Consider the following 26,747-nt stretch of genomic DNA (forward strand, 5'->3'; position numbering starts at 1 on the left):
TGAGTTCTAGGAAGTCAGGGAAAAAATATTGTTAATTGTTTGCTGCTGCTAGTATCATTGAGTACAGAAGCCTGACATAGGGTAACCACTTGGTAAACATTTGGGGAATGAATGTAAGGCACACAAATGATAATGAGAGAATTGATTTATTTATGACTTCAGTCTTCCTAGTTATAAAATTCTATAGTATGAATATTCCTATTTAATATGAAATAGCATTGTACATTAGAATAGGACCTAAATTCTAAATTTAAAATACTAATATATAGTACAGTATATATATAAAAATGTATTATATATGCATATATATGTATATATCACCATGATGATTTTAAGGGAAAATTTCTTAATCTTTAAATTAAGAACTCCAAATTCTAATGTCTGAGCTATAGCTGGCTTTAAACCAGCAAACAAAACTTCCTGTATCTGTCTTCAGTTATAAGACAACAATAAAGCTATTTATTGGCTAGTGTCTGTTTCATTTCTCAACCCAGGAGATAAATACAAACAAAGTTGGAAGATATTCCTAGAATACCACAACTGAAATACTCAAAAGGATAAAATAGATTCTTACTTTCTTCTGAAAGATGTGTGAAACTTGGACACTTGTTAAAGTTCACTTTGATAAGAATTTATTGTTTGGTGTATTCAGTACTGGGTCAGTTAGTTACTTATTCATTTATTCAGCAAGGACTTATTGAACACCTGTTATGTGATGGGAATTTTTTGAGGCAATAGAGCTAGAGCAATAAATAAATAAAGCAAAAAATCCTTGCACTCATGGAACTTATATTCTAGAAACATGAGTGATAAAAAACACAAAAATTAATAAAGTATATAGTATGTCAGATAGTGATAATTGCTTTGGAAAGAAAACAATGTTAAAAATGAAGGTAGGAAGTGACTGGATTTAGGAAGGGGACATTGCAATACTAAATCGATGATTATAGAAGGTGACATTTGAACAGAATCTGATGGAGATCCTCAGTGGTTTGGGGAATACAGGAGATATGCAAATGATCACACTTTTCTCTATAGTCCTATGGACCTGGCATTCTAGGCTGTGTTTATTGGTGAGCACCTACACTTTTGTAACTAATTAATGAACGCTGTCAGACTGAAAGAGAGACTCTTTGGGGTAGAGGTGGAAGTTAATAACTTGACTCAAACTTTGAAGGATGGAGAGAGACATCCCTTGAAGGATGTCAGTCAAGAACGGCAGGAAGAATGACATAAGCAGAGGAGGTCCCAGGTAAAGAAAAAACACTGCTTTCTCTAGGGCAAGTGGGAGATCTCCCCTACTTCACCAGCAAGTACGGGATAGAGCTGGTTACATGCAGTGGACACGCCACTATAACCCAGTTGGAGAAGGTCACACTTGGTCGTAGAGACTATGGGAAACCACCAAAGTTAATTAAGCAGGGAAGAAACATGATAAAAGAAGTAATTTAGTAAAATTAAGACAGTGGTAAAGCCAAGTTCGATCAAAATAAGGAGAAGGTACAGGCAAGGAGGCCATTTAAAATCTTATTTCTGTTATCCAAATATTAACTTATAAGGGTCCATCTGAAATGAAAGCAGAGAACCATGATATTTATAAAGGAGTGATGTTGATAAAGAATGAATGACAGGCCTTGGTAGATGATTAGATCTGAAGATTAAAGAAGAGAAATAAATTTGAGCGAACACGTTCATTAAGTTCAGAGAGGGGAGCAGATGGTGTCATTCTGAGACCAAATATTCTATGATCCAAACAGGGTGTGACTCGCTCAGGATCACACAGTAGTGAAACACTGAAAGCAGACCCCAGATTTCCTGCTTTTCCTCCACTAGGTGACTCCAAAGTTTTAACCCTGACAAACAGGGAAATAACCCCAACAACAGAAATGGGTGAGTATAGAGGGATAGCACACTTGCAATTGGGTAGAAGGGAGGGAAACTTTCAGTTTTATATTTGTGGAATTTAAATATATTCAAGGGAAAATATCTGGGAGATAGGCAAAACTTCAGGACTGGAAAGAACTCTGTCTTGCCTGACCTGTGGCGCAGTGGATCAAGTGTCACCCTACAACACCTAGGTCACCGATTCGAAACCCCCGGCTTGCCTGGTCAAGGCACATATGGAAGTTGATGCTTCCTACTCCTCCCCCCTTCTCTTTCTCTCTCTCTCTCTCTCTCTCTCTCTCTCTGTTTCTCTCCCCTCTCTAAAATGAATAGATAATTTAAAAAATTAAAAAATAAAAGGAAATAACTCTGTCTCTTACCAGTTTGTGATCTTGGGCAAGTCACTTAACCTCTCTGAGCCTCAATTTTCCCAGTTGCAAAGTAAGGATAATGCTAATTACTGAATGGTAGTTGTTAACTAATTAATTAATTAACATCTGAAAAGAGCTTGAATAGGCCCTGGTACAAGGTAAATGCTATTTAATTGTTAAGTAAAATAGGTAAGATGTAAAGAAAGAGGTTGGCTTTCCAGGGAGGTAAGAAGATGTGGGGAAGTCCTGGCCAGGTAGCTCAGTTGGTTAAAGTGTAGTACAGCTACGCCAAGGTTATGGGTTCCATCTCTGGTTAGGGAACATACAAGAATCAACCAATGAATGCATAAATAAGTGGAACAAAAAAATTGTTGTTTCTCTCTCTCTATGCCTTCCTCTCTCTCTCAAATCAATAAATACAAAAAAATTAAAGAAAGATATGGGGAAAACTAGAGGAGAATTTGAGATGATTGATATAATGTCTGTCATAGAAGTCAAGAAAGGAATTTTATGACGGTAAAAAAACAAAATCAAGTAACACCATGATGCAAAGAAAGAGGAAGTCATAAGGTGTAGAAACAAGGAGGCCTTCGAAATATGCTTTGGACAGAGGGGCAATGAGAGAGAAGCTCAACTATAGGGAACTGAGAGGTAGTGAGAATGCAGAAGCAACGAACTTAGCTATTTTTGAAAGTTGCCAAGAATCTGTGAATGCATCTCAGAGCAGCTGAGGCAGATTTAATGGCGGGCACACTGAGTGTGCAACCTGGGCCCTGACTTCTAAAGGGCCCCGCAAAACCCCAACTTTTTCTAATGACATCATGTTTGTTTTCATATGTGCAATTTTAACACTAATAGTACATAATATTTTTTATTTATTTAAAAATATGGTTAATGTGTATTTTTATTTTCATTGTCTCTTTCTTTTTTTTAAGGGGCCCAATATTTTCTTCTGCGCCCAGGGCCTCAACTGACCTTAATCCACCTGTGCAGAGAAGATAAAGTTTTAAAAAAGCATTTGACTAAATTAGTGGATAACACATTCATAGTGAATTGTCAAAAGGCTATTAAGAAAATTTGGAGTCATTTCTAACCATCAAAGAATTGAAGACATGGAGAATAATAATTCTGGCCTAAACTTCATAGTTGGGTACCAAATACTAAGTAGAATGCAGCATGAGCTGACATAAAATAGGAGATTTTATAATCCACCCACCCATGCACACTAAGTGTATATATATATACACATACAGTGTGTTCGTAAAGTCATGGTGCATTTCACATTTTTATCGTCTTTTGTTGCTTCTTGTGACCGGTCAAAAGTGCACCATGACTTTATGGACACACTGTATATTCCTTGATTGCAAATTCTCAAATTTTGAAATGCTCTCATTTTTTTTGTGTGTGGAAAATGGTATAATTTCATCCTGTATGAAAGTATGTATCAGAACTTCAGGTCCTGGCTGGTTGGCTCAGCAGTGGAGCATCCACCAGGTATGCAGAAGTCCAGGGTTCGGTTCCCAGTCAGGGCACACAGGAGAAGTGACCACCTGCTTCTTCACCCCTCCCACTTCTCATTCGCCCTCTCTCTCCTGCAACCATGGCTCAGATGGAGCAAACTGGCCCCGGGCACTGAGTTTGGCACCAGGGCCTCGCCTCAGACACTAGAATAGCTCAGTTGCCAAGCAGCAGAGCAGTGGCCCCACATGGGCAGAACCTTGTCTAATAGAGGACTTGCCGGGTAGATCCCAGTTGGGACGTGTGCAGGAGTCTGTCTCTCTGCCTTCCCACTTATCAGTTTAAAATAAAATAAATAATAAAATTCAGAGAAGCCTATTTATTTATCTATTTATTTATTTTAAGTGAGAGGAGGAGAGATAGTGAGACAGACTCCCACATGCACCCCAACCGGGATCCACCTGGCAACCCCGTTTGAGGCTGATGCTCAAATCAACCGTTTCCCTATGCACCTGAAGCTGATGCTCAACCATCCGAGCCACTGGTTGTGAGAAAGAAGAGAGAGAGAAGGGGAAGAGGGAGGGGAAGAGAAGGTGATGGTCCCTTCTCATGTGTGCTCTGACCAGGAATCAAACCTGGGATGTCCACATGCCAGGCCAATGCTCTATCCACTGAGCCAACCAGTCAGAGCAGAGAAGCCCATTTAAAGACCAACTTACTACACAGTGAACACTTTGGTTTAAATTTTTTCCTATAAGCCATCTGTTTGTTCCCAGTTTGAAGAAGTACTCACAGAATTGTTCTCTCAGTGATTTTCTAGCTAAATGTTTGCTTATGGGGGGGGCAGAGCTTTCTACTTCAAAATATGCCTTTTGGAATATTGATTATTTTAAGCTGGTTATTTTAAGACAGAAAAGACTCAGGGAAAAACTTTTGACCTTTCCCCAACTGCTTAAAAGAATTCAGATGGAGGACTTGCTCCAAAAAGGGAGATATTATCAAAGTAACAACAGTTTAATATGAACTAGTGTGACAGACAGGGAGGAACCTAGCAAGTCCTGGACCAAAGTCCTCTCTGTGTCCCACTGTTAAAGATGGCCCAGCAAACATTTGTTTACCAAACATTTGCTTTTCTGGCTCCATGTAAATTGCCTTTCTGCCCTTTGAATCCCCTTCTTAGCTCAAGATGGAATATGGTATATAAGTCTCAACTGCCCGATCAGCCCCATATTTTTGTGGAAACCTTATATATACCAACATACTGAATTTGACTATATATTTTTCTCCTGTCAATCTGTCTCACATTAAATTTGATTATTAATACATCCAGAAGGACTTAAAAGGTGAGAAGGAAAATTATTTTTCCTCCCCTACATTTATAAATCTCAGTGCAATAAAAATAGTACTTAGGAGAATTTAGAAAGTCAAAAACTGACCATCTCAAAAAGCTTTCTTGTCTTTGGATATCTTTTCATGTAATGTTAGTCTAAACTTTGTCTTAAATGCTTAAAGGCATTGATATTTGGGAGCAAATGTTACCTAACCAGCTCTGCAGTGTTGCTAAACTACCCAAGACAGCCAAAACCACAGAAAGAAAGGCAGTGTGGAAACAGACCGAATTCAGTACTCAGGCATTTTAGCATTAGGTTGTAAATTGCAAACCAATACTGTCCAAAAGCAATAAAAGGTGATCCCCATACGTGAGCTGCATATGTAATTAAAATGTTCTCTAATGCAAGTTACTTAAAGAGGGAAAAAAAATAGGTGAAATTAATCTTTTTAGTTTATTCATTTTAGAGAGGGGGAAGAGAGAAAGGGAGACAGAAAGAAAGAGAGAGAGACAGAGACAGAGACAGAGAGAAGGAGGGGGGGAAGGAGCCGGAACCATCAACTCCTATATGTGCCCTGACCAGGCAACCCAGGGGTTTCCAACAGGTGACCTCAGTGTTCCAGGTCTACACTTTATCCACTGTGCCACCACAGGTCAGGCAAGGTGAAATAACTTTTAATAATATACTTTATTTATCAAATATATGACAAATGTCATTTTAACATGTAACCCACATAAAAAAATATCATTAACAAGATATTTTGCATTAATTTTTCAATACTGTCTTCAAATTTCAGTGTATATTTTTACCCATTCAACAACTCTTAACTCAGACTAACCACCACTTCGGTCAATAGCCACACGTGGCTAGTGGCTACCATACTGAACAGTGATACAGCTTTGAACCAAAAATGTCTTGCTTTAGTGTTTTATTTAAGGGCAAGCTGACAAACAGCGGCATTATTTAGCGACTGCTCTAGCATAGCAAACTTGAGCGCAAACCAGTAACTTGAAATAAGCACGGACCTTTCCATTGGAACTTTCTGATTTTTCTTGAGTTTGGGGCTGGACATTTAAGTAGACTTCTCAGCCTGAAACTGAAATAAACAGCTCTGAAGCCTGTTTTTGAATCTGCACTCTGTTGTTGAATCACAGGAAAGCTTGAGGCAGTGTTTCCCTAGGAAAAAAGCATTTAACTCAGGTTGTGTGTAATTTATTATGTTTATTCCTTCGATGGATCGTTACATTTATTTAAGGCGCCCCAGGAAGCCTGATGGACATACCATTTGCAAAAGTTGATTTGTATTCTGTAGTCTCTACAGACTCGGTGTTGTTTCTTGTTTGTTTTTAATCTGCCTTCTCTCGGGCATGGAGTGACCCCTTAGTAAAGCCTGGCGTAAAGAATTCCCGGGTTGGCTTCCCGACTTCGCCCAGTCTGCAGGGCGGGCGGAAGGCGCGGGTTCCCCCCTCTTGCCCACATGCCCTGGCAGCCTCGGCGCTTCGGCAGATGGTGTTTCCGGCCTCGCTCAGTGGTCGCCGGGTCATCCGCCCGCGCTCCTCTCTGCCCGAGGTCAGGGCCCCGGGAAGAGCGCGCCGTCGCTCGCAGCATCCGGAGGGCAGTCCCGCGGTGCTTCCACACCCTCCTCGCCCGCCGCTCCCTGCAAGCCAGGCTGGGCGCGGGTGGCTGGGCTGCCGCCGCCGCCGCCGCCGCCGCTCGGAGGCTAGGCCCTCCCCCGCGGTCGTTGCAGCGCCGAAGGTGGAAACGCGGAAGTTTCCAGGACGGCTGACAGATGAGGCTCGCGTCTCGCTCGGCATGCGCTGCAGCAGCTCTGCGGCGCCCCGCCGTCCGCACCCTGCGACCCTAGAGGCCGACCGGCCGCGGGCGCGCCATGGCCACGCTACCGAGCTCGGAGCGGCGCGCGTTCGTGCTCAAGATCAACAGGTAAAGCACGCTGCAGTGCGGAGTACTGGCCGCCACACGGCCCCAGCCGGCTGAGCGCGGCGCGGGGCCGCTCCCGGGGCCCCGCTCGCAGAGTCCCTTCGAGTCCGCGAGGGGCGCGCCTGAGACCCGGGAGCGCCTGTCCCCAGTCCGCTGCGCTGGGCACCTGAGCGCGCAGTGGTCCGCGCGTTGGGCTTAGCCAGTTCCTCTCCGAGAAGACCAGCTCTTCCGCTGGTCCTCAGCCACCAGTGTTCCTTTTCAGAGCAACCTCCAGGGACGTCGCCCTAACCCCCGCTTACCCGCGCTGCCTTTGGGGTTCTGACAGGTGGCCGGGCCTGGGGACAGTGAAGGGCGCAGGGTTAGCTTGTACTGGGCACGTCACGGAGTTTCTCATATACTGCACCTTCCTTTCAGACTGTTCTAAGAAGGTGCAAGAAGAGAAATGGTTGAAATGAGAGTATTGCTCTAAGGCAGGCTTCAAGACTTCAGTTCTGAGGACGGCTCTTTACCCTCTTGCTTTATTTTTCCATAAAAAAAGTTTGGCTTCTGCTGTAATAGCTATTTTTATTCCCTGGTCCAAAGGAGCATGAAGTGGAAAAACTGATTTTTTAAAATTCTTCATTTAAATAAACAAAAGGAATGGCCTGTGGCTAACATTTTTACATTTATGGTACTCCAGCAAAGAATTAAGGACATGGCTCCAACTCACCATCCAATTCGTAATCAAAATTGTACCCACTAAATATAAGCACATTTACTGCTCAAAGTCCTCATCATAGGTGCTTTAACTGCAGTTTTTCCACCACTGAAAACTGCTGACAAGTATTTGGAGACACTTTTGCCTTGCCCTGAAAAATCTACACTCTTTGGTTAAAAAATAATGTGAAACTTGTCCCGAAGGATCAACTTCTAGCTAAGCCTTGAAAGGGTGGTTTCACAGGAAGTTTATTTCTGGGCTGCTAGTGCGTGAAGAGGTTTGAAAGAAGGAATTAGAAGCCCAGAATAAGGAGGTAGTATGGACTTCCAGAAGATTTATTGAGATTTATAGGCAACTTTATTTCTACCTGCTGTGTAGCTGTGAGTAAACCATTTCTTTTAGTTGTTTTTTCATCTTTAAAATGAGTTTAAATATATATATTAATGTGTACTGTATATTAATGTTGGACGCCAAAAGGTACTAGTCAAAAGGCATAAAGTACATCAGAGATCTCCTGATGGGGATTTTATTTTCTGCATTAGATTTAAGGGCTGTTGCACACCAGGAGGGTCAATTTATTTGGGGGTTGTGAGGGCCAAACTGAAGTTACTGATGGACGTTCCACTTGCCATGGCTGCTCCTCCTCCATACTTGCAAATTTGGGGTCAGGAAGTATGACTCAGACAGAGACTGGAGTTGGATGGGCAGCAGGACCTGAACTAACCCTGTAGGCAGTCTTGAGAGCAGCAGTGAGATTGGTACGGCCTCGCTAGAACCAGATATGCTTGTAGCTGTGCTCTCTGTTACAAACTAACTATGCGACAATGGGCATGTTATTTAACCTCTCTAAACTGGTTTCTTTATATTTCAAATGGGGATATTCATAATACCTATCTCTTATTACTGTTGGGAAGATTAAGTGAAGTAATATATACAGTGCTTGTAGTGCTTGGCTCAAAATAAATGTTAGCTATCCTCATCTATCCCCATCAGCATTACTATCAACTTCATCATTGTCATCATTATCTCTAATATCAGCTCTTTGAGATCCTAAGGAATAAAGGTAGGAAAAGCTGAAGTTGGCGGACTTACCATATAGAGCAGGGGTAGTCAACCTTTTTATACCTACCACCCACTTTTGTATCTCTGTTAGTAGTAAAATTTTCTAACTGCCCACTGGTTCCATAGTAATGGTAATTTATAAAGTAGGGAAGTAACTTTACTTTATAAAATTTATAAAGCAGAGTCACAGCAAGTTAAAGCATATAATAATAATTACTTACCAAGTACTTTATGTCAGATTTTCGCTAAGTTTGGCAGAATAAATCTTTATAAAACAACTTACTATAGTTAAATCTATCTTTTTATTTATACTTTGGTTGCTCCGCTACCACCCACCATGAAAGCTGGAACACCCACTAGTGGGCAGTAGGGACCAGATTGACTACCACTAATGTAGAGACTGGTTTGGGCTGGGTATGATGATGCCAAGGGTTGGGTGGAGCTGCCAGCAGCTGGTTGGAGCTGCCTTGGGGTGAATGTTCTCCCTCATATGTCTTCTATCCCTCTGCTGAGAATATCAAACACACCAAGGGGAACAGAAGGTGTGATGCGATCTGATCAAGAAGAGCCTCACTCAAGTTAAATAAAATATAAAAGTTTCCTTTTTCCTCAGGCAAGAATAAAGATTGAACACTCCTATTTTGGGAGTTCTTTTTCTCTTTTGAAACATTTTATGTATAGGGTGGAAGAGCTATGCTAAGGAGGTTGTTACAAATTATTGTTTAAAGAAATGGATTAATAAGGATATATCTAGTATTAATATAATATTAAAATTCACCATTTATTGATCCCTGACTATGTTTCAGACATAGTATGTTCTTAGTGGATTATGTTATTAAATCCTTACAAAAATTCTATGAAAGTCACATGAAGCCTCATAAAGAATTGGAAAATGAAGCTTTAAGGTGTAGTTGTGTCAAGTTATGCAGTTTGCTCAAGGCCACACAGACAGAAGTGGCAGAGTGAGGATTGCAAACTGCTCTTAATTGGCCATGAGCTATTTTGAGCCAATCTTAAGAATTTCTTTTTTTTTTTTTTTTTTTAAAAAGAATCTCTTATAAAAGCAAGAGGGAAATAATTTTTAAAAAATCATTTCAGTAGCAGCATTGGCAAATTGTTTTATATTCTGACCAGTGTTTAATATATAAACAGACTAACAATGTGATGTTTTGCAATTTTGAAGCTGGAAAAGAAAATGTTTTCCCTGCACGCCTATCTGCTAGTTTTTAAAACAGATCAACTTAGAGAAGTAAGACAGTATTGAAATATGGTCATTAATACATTCAACATGGATCATGTTTTTTCAACCTTTCTACTCAGAATAATATAAACCATCCTCTAAAATTGTTTGTGGGGTAAAATTAATGTGCTTCCTATTAAGCAAATATTGAAATCTGATGTATTAAAATTTTTATTTGTAAAGAGCCTACTTCTGCCCACACCAACCTTAAGAAGGAGCAAGCAAACAACTTCACGGTAGGAAAAGAATGTCCCCATGGTTCTCAGATTCTGTGGCTTCTTGCAAGCAGCATTGCTCAGTGTAGGGGCAGAGCCAAAAAAAAGGAGGAACCTGGGAAAGCCCACCAGTGTGCATTCCCCCACCATTACCCTGGCTCTCTCATGCTCTTATGAAGCTTAAATTTCCATGTGTTGGAAATCATTACATAAGATCTTTTTATTTCCTGTCTTGCTTTGAGCACCAACTGTAATTGTACAACTTACCACTATTGCCATTTCTCTAGAACCCACAGCTCATAGAGATATAAGAGAAAAGATCCACCACTGACTTCTGAGCTGGAAAGAACAAAATTTCTTATGAGTATGATATACTTGTCCTTATTTCAGTTTAATTGTCTATGACTTCCTTTGCCCAAAGGAAGACTAGATCTGAATTAGGCCATTCATAATGTTTGCATTTGGGATATTAGGTACTGCTGCATTAAATGTCATGATACAATTTTTGTATGAACACCAAGTCTTAACAACTACCTTTTTTTTCTTACTGGCACTTAGTGCTTTCATAGATTATTTTAAAATATTACTAATATTCTGAAAATGTATTAAACAAAATCTGTTTCTTTAAAATACGGAATAGATGTAGAACTTGATCAAATATTAAAATAAAATAAGGAACTTGGGTAAAGAGAACAAAAGTGTAAAATGCAGAAGAAACATTAATGATATTCTGGACATTCAGGATTGAAAGGAGTACATAATGCCTTCCACTTACCCAGTGGTTACTGTATGGCAAGTACTGGTCTATGTCTTAACATGTTCTAACTTATTTACCACTTATAAAGTAGGAAAAACACTATCTCCATTTTTCAGGTGGAAAAACAGCACAAAAAAGTTGTCCAAAGTCACAAATAGCTAATTAGAGGCAGAGCTGGGACTCAAATACAGGCGGCCTTGCTCCAGAATCCTCTCCTCTATCCACTATACCATGCTGCCACCTCAGCTTTATTTTAAAATGAAAATAAAATAATTGATATTTATTGACCATTTACTCTGTACCAAGAACTTTATATGTCTTCGTTTTATCATTGTAGAAAAAGAACAAAGTAGTAAGTATAACAATCACTGTTAGTGAGTGGCTTTTGGAAGATAAAAACAAGGAGCCAAGAAGACAGATTGCAGCAAAAACCACCCCAATAATTCTGGGCATAAGGACCAGAACAAGTTGACGGTATAGAGGTCTTCCTGAGAAGCATTTGCTAATTGTGTCTGCAAAGATGATACAAGCATAACAATATATATGTACTCATGGGTACAAATGTGTGTCTGCAGTGTGACAGTGCTGCTCTTTAGTAGTAATGGCAAATGCGGAATTGGTGCTTTCAGGAATTGCTTCATTTGTCTGATGTGTTCTAGACCAAAGACCAATAGTAGAGGCTTCAGGCAAGTCAACTCAGAATTTTTGTCTTTCACATTCAGAATCATTTTCTTTCAGATTCTTGGGACAGACACTTGAATTTCAGGCATGATGTGCAATTGAAAAAACCCACTAGGGTAAAATTTTGAGCTCTGATGGTTCACATGTATATATGAAGCTAATGTTCACTTCTACATGGAAAAATATATAATTATATCATGTAGTTACCTAGAGAGAAAGGTAATGCTCAAGAAACTAGGTTTAAAACACCTCACCTTTCCATCCTGTTTCACAGGGACCTTGAGAAGAGAGGCATGTGAAAATACTCAGACTTCTTGATGGAGGGGCTAAGACACAGAAGCACTTAATCCTTTGTAGTGGCAAACAACCAGTGTTTGCAGTGGCAAACATTCATATTTGGTCAATAATAAGTGTTAAAGCAACAGGAATGTGCTGTCTCTATTCCCACAAGTGTTCAGCCGTATCTTATTACCAATCAGCAGTCGTTAAGGTTCTCTAGGCTCTAGGAAAACACAATGGGATTTATACAGTGTGGTCTCTGTGCTTCTGGAGTTGTACATTAGTGGAACAGTATTCTGTATTGACAATTTAGGGGCATGCAGAATAAAAACCAGTTGAAATCTCTGAAAGTTTATAGGAAGGAATCTGTATGCAGGGGATTGGCGAAATCAAAACAAATTAGTGTCTAGCACAGGGTATAAGACCATTACGTTGTGTCCCGCTGTGTTCAGATCAAATACAGGGTCAGAAAAGCAGGAGTGGGAGTGGCAGAACCAGATCTTCTCCTGTGCTTTATTCTTTCCATTCATGTTCATCGTTTAAAGTACAGTAAGCAGAGAAGCAGAGGCGGATTAAGGTCTGTTGAGGCCCCGGGTGTAGAAGAAAATATTGGGCCCCTTAAAAAAAGAAAGAGAGACAAGGAAAATAAAAATACACGTTAACCATATTTTTATTTTATTTTTTTTATTTTATTTTTTTTCAAAATGCTTGGATATTTTTTATTTTATTTTATTTATTCATTTTTAGAGAGGAGAGAGAGACAGAGAGGGAGAGAGAGAGGAGAGAAAGACAGAGAGAGAGAAGGAGGGAGGAGCTAAGCATCAACTCCCATATGTGCCTTGACCAGGCAAGCCCAGGGTTTCGAACCTGCGACCTCAGCATTTCCAGGTCGAAGCTTTATCCACTGTGCCACCACACATTAACCATATTTTTAAATAAATAAAAATATTATATACTATTAGTGTTAAAATTGCACAAACAAAGCTTGGTGTCATTAGAAAAAAAGTGTAAAGTTGGGGATTTGTGGGGCCTTTAGAAGTCGGGTCCCAGGGCGTGCACCCTGTGTACCTGCTGTTAAATCTGCCTCTGACAGTAAGTAAATATTTCTACCACCATAAATTACAGCTGTTAACATTTGGAAGTATATTCTTCCATTTTACAAAAATGGGATTACATTGTATATAATACCCTAGGTGTTATTTTTTAATTTTAAAATATGATCAATTCTCCATGTCAGTTAATATAGATCTACATTATTATTTACATAGGCTGTGTAAAATTACCTTGATTGAATATACAATGATTATTGAATTAATTCTCTATTAATGGGCCTTAGGATAGTTTCTAATTTTTCATAATAATGTACAGTGCTTGACAGGACACTCTTATACATCCATCTCTATGTGTTAGTGCAAATACTTTCTTAAAATTTTCTAAAAGTGGAATTGCTTGATCAAAGGAAAGAATCATTTTTCAAGCTTCTGATGTACACGGCCAAATTGCCTCCCGGAAAAGTTATACCTATTTACACTTCCACCAGTAGCTTTAAGTTTGATTATTTCATTACATTCACACCCTGCTGGGTTTTGTTGGTCTTTTAAACCTTTATTCAAGATTTTGACCCCTTTGCTTAAATATGTCTGACCTCTTCCTGTTTAATGTCTCTCCCCGGTCCCTGTATGGCCTCTGAAGTCATTCTTTGTGGATTAAAATAGTCATGATTTCTGGGGGTTTTTTTGTTTTTTTTTTAAGTGAGAGGTGGGAGGCAGGGAGGCAGAGGCAGACTCCCGCATGTGCCCAGACTGGGATCCACCCAGAAGCCCCCTACAAGGCGATGATCTGTCCATCTGGAACCGCTGCTCTGTTGCTCAGCAACTGAGCTATTTCAGTGCCTGAGGCAAGGCCATGGAGCCATCCTCAGCGTCCAGGGCCAAATTGCTCAAACTATTTGAGCCATGGCTGCAGGAGGGGAGGGGAGAGAGAGAGAAAGAGAGGGGGGAAGGGGGAAGAGGTAAAAAAGCAAATGGCACTTCTCCTGTGTGCCCTGACCAGGGATCGATCCCAGGACTCCCACATGGATGGCGGGCCAACACTCTACCAGTACCAGTGAACCAACTGACCAGACTCATGATTTCTTTTTTTTTCTTTGCCTTATATACAACTAAAGATGGCACTCACCTCTATCTCTCACTTTCTGTCTCTGTTAATTGAATAGGTGGATTAATGATAACAATAGATTGTTCTAGCAACTAAGTTCTTTCTTGATTATGTTTTAGACTCTAGTTGTCACACTTTCACTTGCTTGTTACTGTAACAATATAATCCTGTTTATCCTTCTTTGCGTAATCCCTAGCCCTTTAAATGAAATGGCAAACAAAAAGTCAAAATCCATGTCTATTACAAAATAAGATTCCAGATGACATAACTCACTGTGTTTTCTCTTTATTCAGAATATAGAGAGATGGACATATTTCACATTTTTTTGGGTTCCTCTTCCTCTGTGATTGGCTTTGGGCTTAATGTAGTATTAGTATCACTGCTCAGAAACCTCAAAAGGCTTCATGAAGTTCTCCTATCATTCCCTTCATACAACAGATAAAATTCATCATTGTTCCCTTTGAAAGGCCAAACATAAAAATAGCAAACAGGTTACCTAATGATATTTAAGCTAACTTGGACTAGATTAAGAAATGTAGAACTGTAAAATAATTGTTCCTTCTGCTTTCTCCTATCTCTTGACTTTCTGGCACATAGATGGGGTAGTAGGCTTGTAAATCCTAAGCTGGTTAGTTTAATAGTTTGTCCATTCATTCATTCACTTACTTCAGCTATTGCGGTGACTATGTCTTAAGTCAGGGGTCCCCAAACTACGGCCCGCGGGCCGCATGCGGCCCCCTGAGGCCATTTATCCGGCCCCCCGCCGCACTTCTGGAAGAAGCACCTCTTTCATTGGTGGTCATTGAGAGGAGCACATTGACCATCTCATTAGCCAAAAGCAAACCCATAGTTCCCATTGAAATACTGGTCAGTTTGTTGATTTAAATTTACTTGTTCTTTATTTTAAATATTGTATTTGTTCCCGTTTTGTTTTTTTACTTTAAAATAAGATATGTGCAATGTGCATAGGGATTTATTCATAGTATTTTTTATAGTCCAGCCCTCCAACGGTCTGAGGGACAGTGAACTGGCCCCCTGTGTAAAAAGTTTGGGGACCCCTGTCTTAAGTACTGTAGCAGGCCTTGGAAACACAAAGACAGAGAACGAGAGATAAACTCAAAATCATGGATTGAAAAAGGAGGGAGGGCCCTGGCCAGTTGGCTCAGTGGTAGAGCGTCGGCCTGGTGTGCAGAAGCCCCGGGTTCGATTCCTGGCCAGGGTACACAGGAGAAGCGCCCATCTGCTTCTCCACCCCTCCCCCTCTCCTTCCTCTCTGTCTCTCTCTTCCCCTCCCACAGCCGAGGCTCCATTGGAGCAAATATGGCCCGGGCGCTGGGGATGGCTCCTTGGCCTCTGCCCCAGGCGCTAGAGTGGCTCTGGTGGCAACAGAGCGACGCCCCGGAGGGGCAGAGCATCGCCCCCTGGTGGGCAGAGCATCGCCCCCTGGTGGGCGTGCCGGGTGGATCCCGGTTGGGCACATGCGGGAGTCTGTCTGACTGTCTCTCCCCGTTTCCAGCTTCAGAAAAATACAAAAAAATAAATAAATAAATAAATAAAATAAAAATAAAAGAAAAAGGGGGGAGTCTTCTTTCTCTCCTAGCCCTCTGTACTGGGTGCTATGCCTTCAAAGTGCTCATCTTGGCCAGGGATGGGGGGGGGGGGAGCTTACCACCTATTCTAAAGAGTGTAACATTATCCAAAACCAACAATTTTGGAAATCCTTTAAGAACTACTCTCAGAGACTGGAGTACAATTATTTAAAAAAATAAGCTCGATGGTATGAAATCTTTTTTCTTTTAGGGAGCATTTGCTTTTTTTCTTGGAAAGTGTCAAAAATATAGAAAATATAGATAATGGTGTGGCAAGTAACTGAGGGCCCACTGAACAGAATTAACAAATGTTAACATTTGCTCACTTTGGCTTTATATATTTTTTAAATTAAAAAGGAAAACATTATAGATGTAGAAAAAATTCAACTGAGTTCATTTGAAGATCTGATTGGCTTTATTAAGTGGTTCATGAGTTGAGCGGCATCCCAGCTAGCAACAGAAGGGCCCCCTGAAGGGCTGGACAAATGGAAGGTTTTTATAGGTAAAAAGAGAGTGGGACTAAGAGGTTAAAGGAGAGAGCGAGAAAGAAGCTATAGGAGTGTATGATTTCAGGCAAGGACATCTTTCCTTAGGGCAAGGCAGAGAGTCTTATCAGGTAGAATAGTCACTAGTACTGTTCAGGAGATTTCACACTGATTTTTAAAAAAAATTCTCCTGGAAGAGGTTGAAACTGCAGTTAGGTTAGTCATTAACTTTTGGTTTGATGATGTGGATTAGCAAACGTGACTCCATTTTGGCTGTATTTTTTTTTTTAACACATACATTTGAAGTTACCCTTTGTTCTGCTCATCACTCCTATTCTGTCTTCTCACTTTCAGAGGCCAGCATTATCTCCAAGTTGTACTTTTTAGTTACCTTTTCTTTTAATACTTTTTATTTATTCATTTTAGAGAGGAGAGGGAGAGACAGAGAGAGAGAGAGAGAGAGAGAGGAGAGACAGAGAGAGAGAAGGGGGGGAGGAGCTGGAAGCATCAACTCCCATATGTGCCTTGACCAGGCAAGCCTAGGGTTTCGAACTGGCGACCTCAGCATTTCCAGGTCGACGTTTTATCCACTGCGCCACCACAGGTCAGGCCAAGTTGTACTTTTTATTGTGTGTGTGTGTGCATGCATGTGCACGTGTGTATGTATGTGCTGGGTAGTTTACATATCTGTAAACAGTATATTATATGGTTTCTGGAATGAGCCATAGTCATTACTATTCAAGCAAGCCAGTTAAATTAGGTAATTGCAGTTCGAGTTCAAGATAAGATGGGACTGTAAAATAATGAAGCTATGTTTTAGATGCCTCTTTAAGTAGCTCCGAAAGCAGTTGCAAAGAGGAGTTCCAAAAGTGATTTTAGGAATGCAGCTCTGTCAGAATAAATTGTATGGCACTTCTTGGGTGGAATGATAAAGAACAGCAGTTATTTAGATGTGTACATTCTGGTGATGTTTTTCAGTCACTTTTTACAGTACAGTCACATTACTCATTTCCTGGAATGGCCAGGAAAAAAATTAAAAACCTTTATTTTCTCCATCAGATGAATGTACCCATAATTTTCATTTGACTTGAGATAAGCATTTGAGTTGATAACATATTATTTTTAAATAATATGGTTTTAATTTTATTTATGATAAATAAAAGAATAAAGATTTTGTCTTATTACCTAGACATTTGATTAAGGAAAGTATGTTGGTTAGCAAAAGAAGGTGTGGTATTTGCTCAAAAGTCTTTATGTGGTTATTTTGGCCTTGGTATGACCGAACGAGCAGGCTTGACTTCCCTTTATTCAGAGAGATATAGTCTCTCCCTGTACCATATCTCAAATCAAACAAACTGGGAAGAATGCCCAAGGGGAGAAATGCTTTTCTCCAAGTGGCTACTTCCCCTTGCCGCTGCACAGGGCAATATTGAGCACTCAGCAAACATGTTATTCGGTGGAACTGTCAGAGTTCTTTGTACTTATTTCACTGCTGTGGACTGAGAGCACTCAGGAGAAGCTGGGCTCTCGTCAAGGTCACCTCCTTGAGGTTCAGGTTCATTAAGGAGGCAAACTAGAGTTCCCTACGGGGTGTTAGTCATCATGCAGTAATTTACGCTGGAATGACAGTCCACTTGCCCTGATGCTAGTAGAAAAACTCGGTTTCAAAGTCCACTAAAAAGAAACTTTGTTCTACTCTTTAACATTAATGTTGTTTCAAGGCAATAGTGACCATCTGTTCTCTGTGCATACAAGATTTCAAATCATGTTGATAATTTGGCTCATTTGCTTCACCTCCTAGTATTTTATTCTTTCATTCCGAATCACTACCTATTCTCATAGTGTCCCTTTAGAAGGGGTAGCCAACTCACCTGTTGTATTTTGTTTCCTGTCCCATATTCATTCAATTCAACAATAGTTATTTTAATTGCCTATGACTTCCTCTAGGCTCTAGGAGGGCAAACAAACAACCAAAACCAAAACCAAACCAGTATATGCCCTCAGAATTCAACTGAAGTGAGCAGGTTAACATAAATGCAAAAGATAGCAAGTACAGGAGGTAGTGTTTGTGTGGCAGAGTAAGGGTTAAGGACAGGAATGTTCACAAAATTCAGGGGGAAAGGAGTTGCAGCATCCCAGGAGGGTGAGGAGGTGAGACTTCAGCCAGGTCCTGAAAGACAAGGAGGTGAGTGACAGAAATGGATCTGATGGGAAGAATAATTGGCAGTATGCAGAATGGATTGGAGGAGGTTGCCTGGTTCAGTCATTTCGGTGTTAGGTGATGAGGTCTGGGATTGGGCTGGGGTAAGGAAGATAGAAAGAAAGGGGACTGCATTTATAGGTACTTCAGAGGGAATCAGCCAGACTGGAAAAGCAACTAAATATTTATTCATTTGCTTGTTTCATGAATGTTGATTATAGCCTATTATGTGCCTGGCAGTGTTCTAAGTGCAGAGGATAGAGCTGTAAGACAGACAAGATTATTGTTCTAAAAGAAGTAATTTTCCAATGGAAAGACAATAAACAAGCAAGGAAATATCAGATACAATAAATGCAATGCAGAGAATGTAAATGGGTCATACGGGAGTGTGTGGATACTTGAGAATGGTCAAGAAAGGCATTCCTGAGGAGATAACTCTGGGCCAAGACTGGACAGGGGAATTAGCGAGTGCCGGGGCTGGGTTGATGCAGGAGAAAATCTGGTGTGTTGAAAGAAAAGAGGCAGTGAGTGCGTTTGAAGTAGACTGAATGAGGGAGAGAGCAGTAGAGATGAAGAGAAAAATGCACAGAAACCACATCACAAAAAGGCCTTGTAATCCATGTGAAAAATTTACAAGTTATTCTAAGTGCATCCTGGTGTTTAAAAGATCACTCGGTCACCATATAGAGAAGCAAAGAATAGCACTAGGAGAGCAGTTGGGAGGTAGTGCAGTATCCTGGGGAAAGGTGATGGTGGCAGGACAGGGGCCGAGAATGGAGAGGGAGACAAGCAGTCAGCTGCTCTGGGATGTATCTTAGTTATGAGGCTGGTGGATTTGATGTGGAGCAGGGACCAATGAGAGAGAAGGAGAAATCAAGACTTCTCCAACGATGGAGTGACGGGTCAATATTAATGCTTTTAACAGAGATTGAAAGGACCCGAGGATGAGCAGGCTCTTTGGGTGAATCCAGAGCATAATTGGGGACATATTAAGTTTAAGATGCATGTTAGAAATCCAAATAGAATTATCTGCTATGTAGTTTTGTTTAGGAATTTGGGACTCAGGAGAGGTCAGAGCTGGATAGTTAAATTTTCAAGTCATTATTATATAATATTTCTAAATAAGGAAGGAAAAGAAAATATTGAATTCAGCTGAATATGTTTTTTAGCAGCCATAAATTATATGTATAGTGTAGTGTTTTAATTGAAAAATAAAATATGTGTGGCCCTGGGCAGATTAGTTATAGCATGATCCCAATATGTCAAAGTTATGGGTTTGATCCCCAATCAGGGCACATATAGAAACAGATTGGTTCTCTCTCTCTCTCTCTCTCTCTCTCTCAAATCAATCAATAAAATTTTTTAAAAGAAAAATATGTGTATATCTCCCTATAGAGATAATACATGTAATAGGGAGGGAACCGGAGGGACATAAGGCAACATGTTATGCTTTCTACCTGATACATAGTTTTAGTAATAGATTTCTGTTTACTTGTATGTAAAGTGTATGTATGTATATGTATTTTCCAGGTTTTCTTCGAAGACTGCTTTTGTAATAAATAAACTAATATTTATAAAAGAGATAACACCCCAATGGCCATTTTGGGGAAACTGGATAAAGATGGTGCCAGTGAGAAATTATGAACATTGGGAATTAGAGTTAGTTTTGGGAGAATAATTTTGTACTTCTCTTGTAGAGGTTTTGTTTAAGAGAATATAGTAAACTGCACATTTACATATATTTGCTCTCCTTCCCTGTGAGTGGATTTTACTTTCACCTTATTGAGGGTGACGTGGGCACTTTGAGGTGAAGCTTTAAGATCTAGCCTGGTCTTTGTCATGTCCTCCTTTCCCTGTTCTACATGAAGAGCAATGTCCCAGGCAGGGGCTGATCTGTCAGCCTGTATCCTGGAGTGTTAGAGCAGAGCCACCATTGCACACTGGGGGTCCTTGTTTTTATCAGCCACTAAGAATTTTGGATGATTCGTTATCACAGCATCGGTAAGCTTACCTTAACTAATACAGATGAGCATAAAAGATGTAACATTTCCATGGGGCAGCTGGACGTACAGCTTAGAGCGTGAGTGATAAGTCAGGATGGAAATATTGGTTAGGGAGTCATCAGTGGATTGGGGTCAGGAATGAAGAATGGACACATTTTCTAAGTGGGAAAGTATGGTGGAAGAGAAAAGAAATGGGGGTAGGTGAAGAATCACTTGCCAATTGGTACAAGAAGGAAGAGCTACAAAAAGAGGAAGAAGAATTTGGCCAAGATATGGCCCACAGAGGTAGTATGAGAAAAGGGAGCTAACAGGGCAATTTAAAAGGTCAGATGCCAAATTATGAGGACAAAGGAAGAGCCATTGGATTTGCCTTGGTTCGGTGTGAACCTCTGAAACAGCAGTTTTTGTGGAGCTGTGGGGAAGGAAGTCAGATTTCACAGGGTTACGGAGGGAGCCAGCGCAGAGGAAATGGAGGAAGCTGAGAGAGACCGCTCCTTTAAAACGTTTGGATGAGGCAGAAGAGAAGTGGGAGAGTGGTAACCAGGAGGTTCCGACATGCCGCGCTCAACAGAGTATGCTCTGATCTTAGAGAGAAAGCATGTTTATGTTTATCGTTCCTATAAAAGAAGTCTTATTCGTGGATAAAGATGATCAGGATCCCGATACTGTTTAATGTATAACAAATTTTGCTTTGCCCTATTGTTAAGACTCCTAACAATAAGTAAAATATCCTATTTAGATTTTTTTTTTTTCCCTAGGAGATTTGGAATCTCTCTTGCATTGTTTTCTTTATGAACATGATAATCCTTTCTATTTTATTATCTATACATTTATCTTCTTAAGTTTGAAGTACAAAAAATTTCTAGGAAAGAGTACCCATATCAGTTGTATTCTACTGTTTAACAAATCACCTCTTATGGGTTGATTTGTGTCCCTCCAAAAGATTCCTAAACCCTGGTACCTATGGGTGTATCATCTTACTTTGGAAATAGGGTCTTTGCAGATGTAATCAAACTAACATGAGATCACACTGGATTACAGTGGGCCCTAAATCTAATCACTGATGCCTGTGTAAGAAGAGACACAGAGAGAGGCCACGTGAAGACAGAGACAGAGACTGATGTTATACCACCACAAGCCAAGGACCACCAAAGTCTGCCAACAACCACCAGAAGGTAGAAGAGGCAAGGAGAGATTCTTCCCTAGGGACTTCAGAGGTGGCGTGGCCCTGTTGACACCTTGATTTTGGACTTCTAACCTCCAGAACAGAGAGAATAACTTTTAGGCCACCAAGTTTGTGGTCAAGTGTTACAGCAGCCCTGAAAAATAATACACTACCCCAAAGCCTAGTGACTTGAAACAGCAGTAATTTATTATTTCTCATGATTCTGTGGGTCAGCAGTTTGGGTTGGGCTCAGTGAGGTTGTTTGTCTGGTCTTGCTGTAGTCATTCATGTAGTAGCAATTACCTGGTGGCTCAACTAAAGCTGGAGCGGGTAAGGTGGCATCACTCATGTGTCCCAGCCTTGGTGCTGGCTGTCCTTCTTCACATAGACCAGGGGTCCCCAAACTTTTTACACAGGGGGCCAGTTCACTGTCCCTCAGACCGTTGGAGGGCCAGACTATAAAAATAACTATGAACAAATCCCTATGCACACTGCACATATCTTATTTTAAAGTAAAAAAACAAAACGGGAACAAATACAATATTTAAAATAAAGAACAAGTAAATTTAAATGAACAAACTGACCAGTATTTCAATGGGAACTATGCTGCTCTCGCTGACCACCAATGAAAGAGGTACCCTTCCAGAAGTGCGGTGGGGGCCAGATAAACGGCCTTAGGGGGCCGCATGCGGCCCGAGGGCCGTAGTTTGGGGACCCCTGACATAGACTCTTATCCTTCAGTGGTATAGCTCAGTATTCCTTATGTGGTGGAGGGAACATTTTAAGAGGATAAAGGCAGAAGCTGTGAGACTGCTTAAGGGTTAGTCTAGAATTCATACAATATAATGGATGCCTCATTCATTGGTCAAAGCAAGTCTCAAGGCAACCCAGATTCAAGGGGTAGGGAGATAGATGGGAGGAGCTGCAAAATATTTGGCCATTTTAATCTGTTACAGCTGTGTGGTTTGCCAGTCAGTGGACTGGTCCACCAGAAATTTTGTGCCAGTCCATGAGAGTTAACCACCCTGATGTTGTCTTAAGATTACAGACTAAGAGAATCTTAGTTGAATTCTCTTATGCTCAGGCTTATTTCTGCCTCAGTGGTCCCTGAAATAATTCTCCTATTTTCACCAGTCCCCAAGAGTAAAAAGGTTGAAAACCACTGTGTTACAACACCCAACAAAGAACGTAATTATATCCCATTTCAAACTTTACATATTTAAGCAGAAGGACTTGTCATTCCTAGCTAAAATCACAATACCCATTTTACTGGCCGAGAAACTGAGAATAGATCAAATTGATTCCTTCAAAGTTGCTAGTGAGTCGTACTTCATGAGATACTTTTTTTAGACCAAGGAAGACAGCTGTATACATGGAAGAGCTAAACACAGTCTTGCCTGGAGGCAGGTGAGTGAACTGAATAACTTCTTAGGTTTCTCTTAAATCCCATAATTACACCATCAGAGCCCGGATTGCAGAACTGTCTGGTCCAGAGAGGATGAAGCAGCAGTTTGAGAATATCAGAGAGAGAATTTGCTTGAAAATTGCTGTGTCACTCAGAGGAGCAGGATTGGAAGCTAAATTCAATGACTAGGAAAAGGGTCAGTGAGCTCTTTATTCTTAAGAATGAGCAAATGGGCTTAGAAATTCAGTGACTACTGCATCCAGTGTAAGGTCTGGGCTGGGAAGAATTAGAGTGAGTAGCAGAAGAGAGAGCAAAGAGGCAGAATGTCCAGCCCATTAGGAAGATGTGTGCTGTGGGCTGTCTTAGAAGGGTCACCTTTGTATCTATTAGGATTGCTTTTAGCTGCTGCAAGAACAGACCACCTTACTAAACAGTGGTGTGAACAAAGTAGGGGCTTCTTTACTTTCTTTTTTTTTTTTTCTTTTGAAGCTGGAAACGGGGAGAGACAGTCAGACAGACTCCCGCATGCGCCCGACCGGGATCCACCCGGCACGCCCACCAGGGGCGACGCTCTGCCCACCAGGGGGCGATGCTCTGCCCCTCCGGGGTGTTGCTCTGCCGCGACCAGAGCCACTCTAGCACCTGGGGCAGAGGCCAAGGAGCCATCCCCAGCGCCCGGGCCATCTTTTGCTCCAATGGAGCCTTGGCTGCGGGAGAGGAAGAGAGAGACAGAGAGGAAGGAGGGGTGGGGGTGGAGAAGCAAATGGGCGCTTCTCCTATGTGCCCTGGCCGGGAACCGAACCCGGGTTCCCCGCATGCCAGGCCGACGCTCTACCGCTGAGCCAACTGGCCAGGGCCTACTTTCTTATATAACAAGAATTCCGGTGGTTGGCCATTCAGGCTTGGTGTCATAGCCTAGGCACCACTGGAGATCCAGGTTCCTTGTGTCTTTGAGTTCCATCATCCTTAGCTTGTGGCTCTCATCCTTATGGTTACAAGATGGTTCCTGAAACTCTAAGCATTGGTAGAATATTGAAGGCAGGAAAAGAAGGAAGGCAAAAGAAGCATGCCAGCTAACTTTGTCCCCTTTTAGGAAATTTTCTAGAAACTCACACAATGGCCTTTGCTAGATTTCTCATTGGTCATATCTGTTAATTTTACCTACAAGAGAGGTTGGAAAATGTTGCTTTATTAAACCAGCACATTGCCTTCCCCAGCAAAACTAGGGTTGAGTTAGAAGAAAGGGGATAATGGCTACTGATAGGCAACTAGTGGTCTCTGCCCACCCCAGCAATTACTGTGGTGTGAATTAGTGACAGGAGCTGCACCCCATTAATAACCAGAGTGGATTCAAGCTCATCTAATTCCAGGATCACGGCCCAATGAGGAGGGATAGCTGGACTTACAGTTCCAGTACTCATCAAGGTAAACTATCTACTGTCACAGGTAATCCCAATATCTGAGTGGATTAACCCCACAAAAACATATTTCATATTTATGTCACAGTCTGACACATGTCAGATAGCTCTTCCTCAAGCAGTGACTAAGGGACCCAGGTTGCTTCTACCTTATGGCTCTGCCATCTTGTCAGTTTCCAGTTCTTCTGGCATCATTCAGCCAGTGGCCATGAAGAAGAGAGAGTGAAAGACTGTGCATCCAACCCTTCAGTATCTCAGCTTAAAATCAGCACACATCACTTCCGGTCACAACCCATCAATGAGGATTACTTATAAGGTCTGTTGATACACAAGGGTGGGGGGCTGGGAATATAGTTCTTGTCTGGCAGACCCTTTACATCAGCAACTCTTCACTGAGAAAGGGGAGCGTGAGTCTTTGGGAGTCAGCTAACCATCCTTGCCACAGGGTCCCAGTCACAATGGAGGAGCCAATAAACATGTGTCGGCCCGGTTTGCTGTGCTGTTGGCAGCTAGATAACAACCATGTGGTCTAAGTCACAGGGATATGGGTGTGTAGGCTACAAGGGAAGAAAAACCAAATCTTTAAATTCCCTGAGTCTTAGTGTTCTCATCTGTGAAACATAAATAATAGCAGCAACATCACAGGGTCAAATGAAATATTATCCTGAAAACGCTACATAAATCAAAGAACACCACACACACATTAACAAAACGACTATAAATTGGGAATAAGTACCATATTTCTGTGATTAGTCAATGAGGTAACATGTTGTATACCTGCACAGGGTCTCATACTTTGTAGATGCGCAGAAAAGAAAACTAAGTAAAAAAAAGGACAAAGTAAATCCACTGAAAATGAGAGATGGAGAAATGTTAAAAATTAAAAATAAAAAAACAGCCACCGGCCCTGGCCGGTAGGCTCAGCGGTAGAGCGTCGGCCTGGCGTGCAGGGGACCCGGGTTCAATTCCTGGCCAGGGCACATAGGAGAAGCTCCCATTTGCTTCTCCACCCCCACCCCTCCTTCCTCTCTGTCTCTCTCTTCCCCTCCTGCAGCCAAGGCTCCATTGGAGCAAAGATGGCCTGGGCGCTGGGGATGGCTCCTTGGCCTCTGCCCCAGGCGCTAGAGTGGCTCTGGTCGCAACAGAGCGATGCCCCAGAGGGGCAGAGCATCGCCCCCTGGTGGGCAGAGTGTCGCCCCTGGTGGGCTTGCCGGGTGAATCCCGGTCGGGCGCATGCGGGAGTCTGTCTGACTGTCTCTCCCCGTTTCCAGCTTCAGAAAAATAAAAATAAAAAAAACAAAAACAAACAAACAACAAAAAAAAAACAGCCACCACAATGGCCTAAAATAAGATTTTAACTCATTTGCAAAGCCTGTCCCCTGAAACACACACGTACTTGTACACACTTAATAGTAAACTTGTAGGAAGGAGATGTAAAGGCAAAGGGAAGTTTGGGTCTTAAATTTCCCTGTGACCTCACATTTTCTGAACACTGAAATAGATGACATACACACACTGTTACCGTTTCCAAAAAATACCTTTTATGGAAACGCCTGGCATTATGAAAGACCACAGAGGAGACTTGGTGGAGCCACTTAGGTAATACACGCTGTGATCACAGGAATGTTTATATGAGAGATGGGAAAGAAGTGGGATGTTGAAATAGTAGAACCATCGAGGAAAATAAGCAATTCATCCTGAACAATGGCGACTGGAGGTATAGACAGGAGACCTACAGACGTGTTTCCTATCCTTTCCTAAAACAAAAAATGGCTTCTTATGACGAAAGCTACGTATGTGAATTATAGAAAAGTCACAAGTGCACATATGCAAAATTTTTTAATAAAAATTATTTCTGGTTCTTTGACCTAAAATTAATTACTTTAACAACCTGATAGTCTACATTTTTTTTCTAGACATACATATGCATGTTTTCTACAAAATTGGAAAAATGCTTATATACTGTTTTTTAACCTGCTTTTTTATTTATAGCTATATCATGAACAACTTTTTATGTCATTAAATATTCTTGTATTACATTTCTACATGAATGTATAATGGTCCATTGTAACAATAAACTATAATTTACTGTATTTCTCCATGTATAAGAAGCACTTTTTTCTGAAAAATTTGGGGTCTAAAAACTGGGTGCGTCTTATACAGTGGTTGTAGGGGTATTTTTTACTTGCATTTCCTGCTTTTTCGCACTTGATTTTGCGCTCTTTGTTGAAGATAGTGATTTGTCATCAGACATAGATGAGGACAAGCTAATGGATGGGAGTTTTGACAGTACTGGGGAGTTGTATGAATTTTATGATTAAAAAAACTTGAGTTCAATAACTTTATGTAATACATTTTGTTTTCAAATTTTGGGCCCTAAAATTCAAGTGCACCTTATACATGGGAGTGTCT

At 41.1% G+C, this 26,747-nt stretch overlaps 1 protein-coding gene across 2 annotated transcripts in view; it reads left to right on the plus strand.

The window, feature by feature from the left end:
* Nucleotides 1–6,265: 6,265 nt before the first annotated feature.
* DOCK8 (dedicator of cytokinesis 8) overlaps nt 6,266–26,747 on the plus strand; it is a 251,996-nt gene continuing 231,514 nt past the window's right edge. The window contains exon 1 of one of the 2 annotated variants that reach the window (XM_066257142.1): nt 6,266–6,985. In XM_066257142.1, the coding sequence (XP_066113239.1) occupies nt 6,933–6,985 (53 nt within the window). In that variant the 5' untranslated portion in view covers nt 6,266–6,932. Of the gene's footprint in view, nt 6,986–7,903; nt 8,060–26,747 lie in introns of those variants that run through there. The other variant, XM_066257143.1, reaches the window with a different exon arrangement.

The sequence above is a fragment of the Saccopteryx bilineata genome, chromosome 2 (genome assembly GCF_036850765.1).
Source record: "Saccopteryx bilineata isolate mSacBil1 chromosome 2, mSacBil1_pri_phased_curated, whole genome shotgun sequence".
Classification (NCBI taxonomy): Eukaryota; Metazoa; Chordata; class Mammalia; order Chiroptera; family Emballonuridae; genus Saccopteryx; species Saccopteryx bilineata.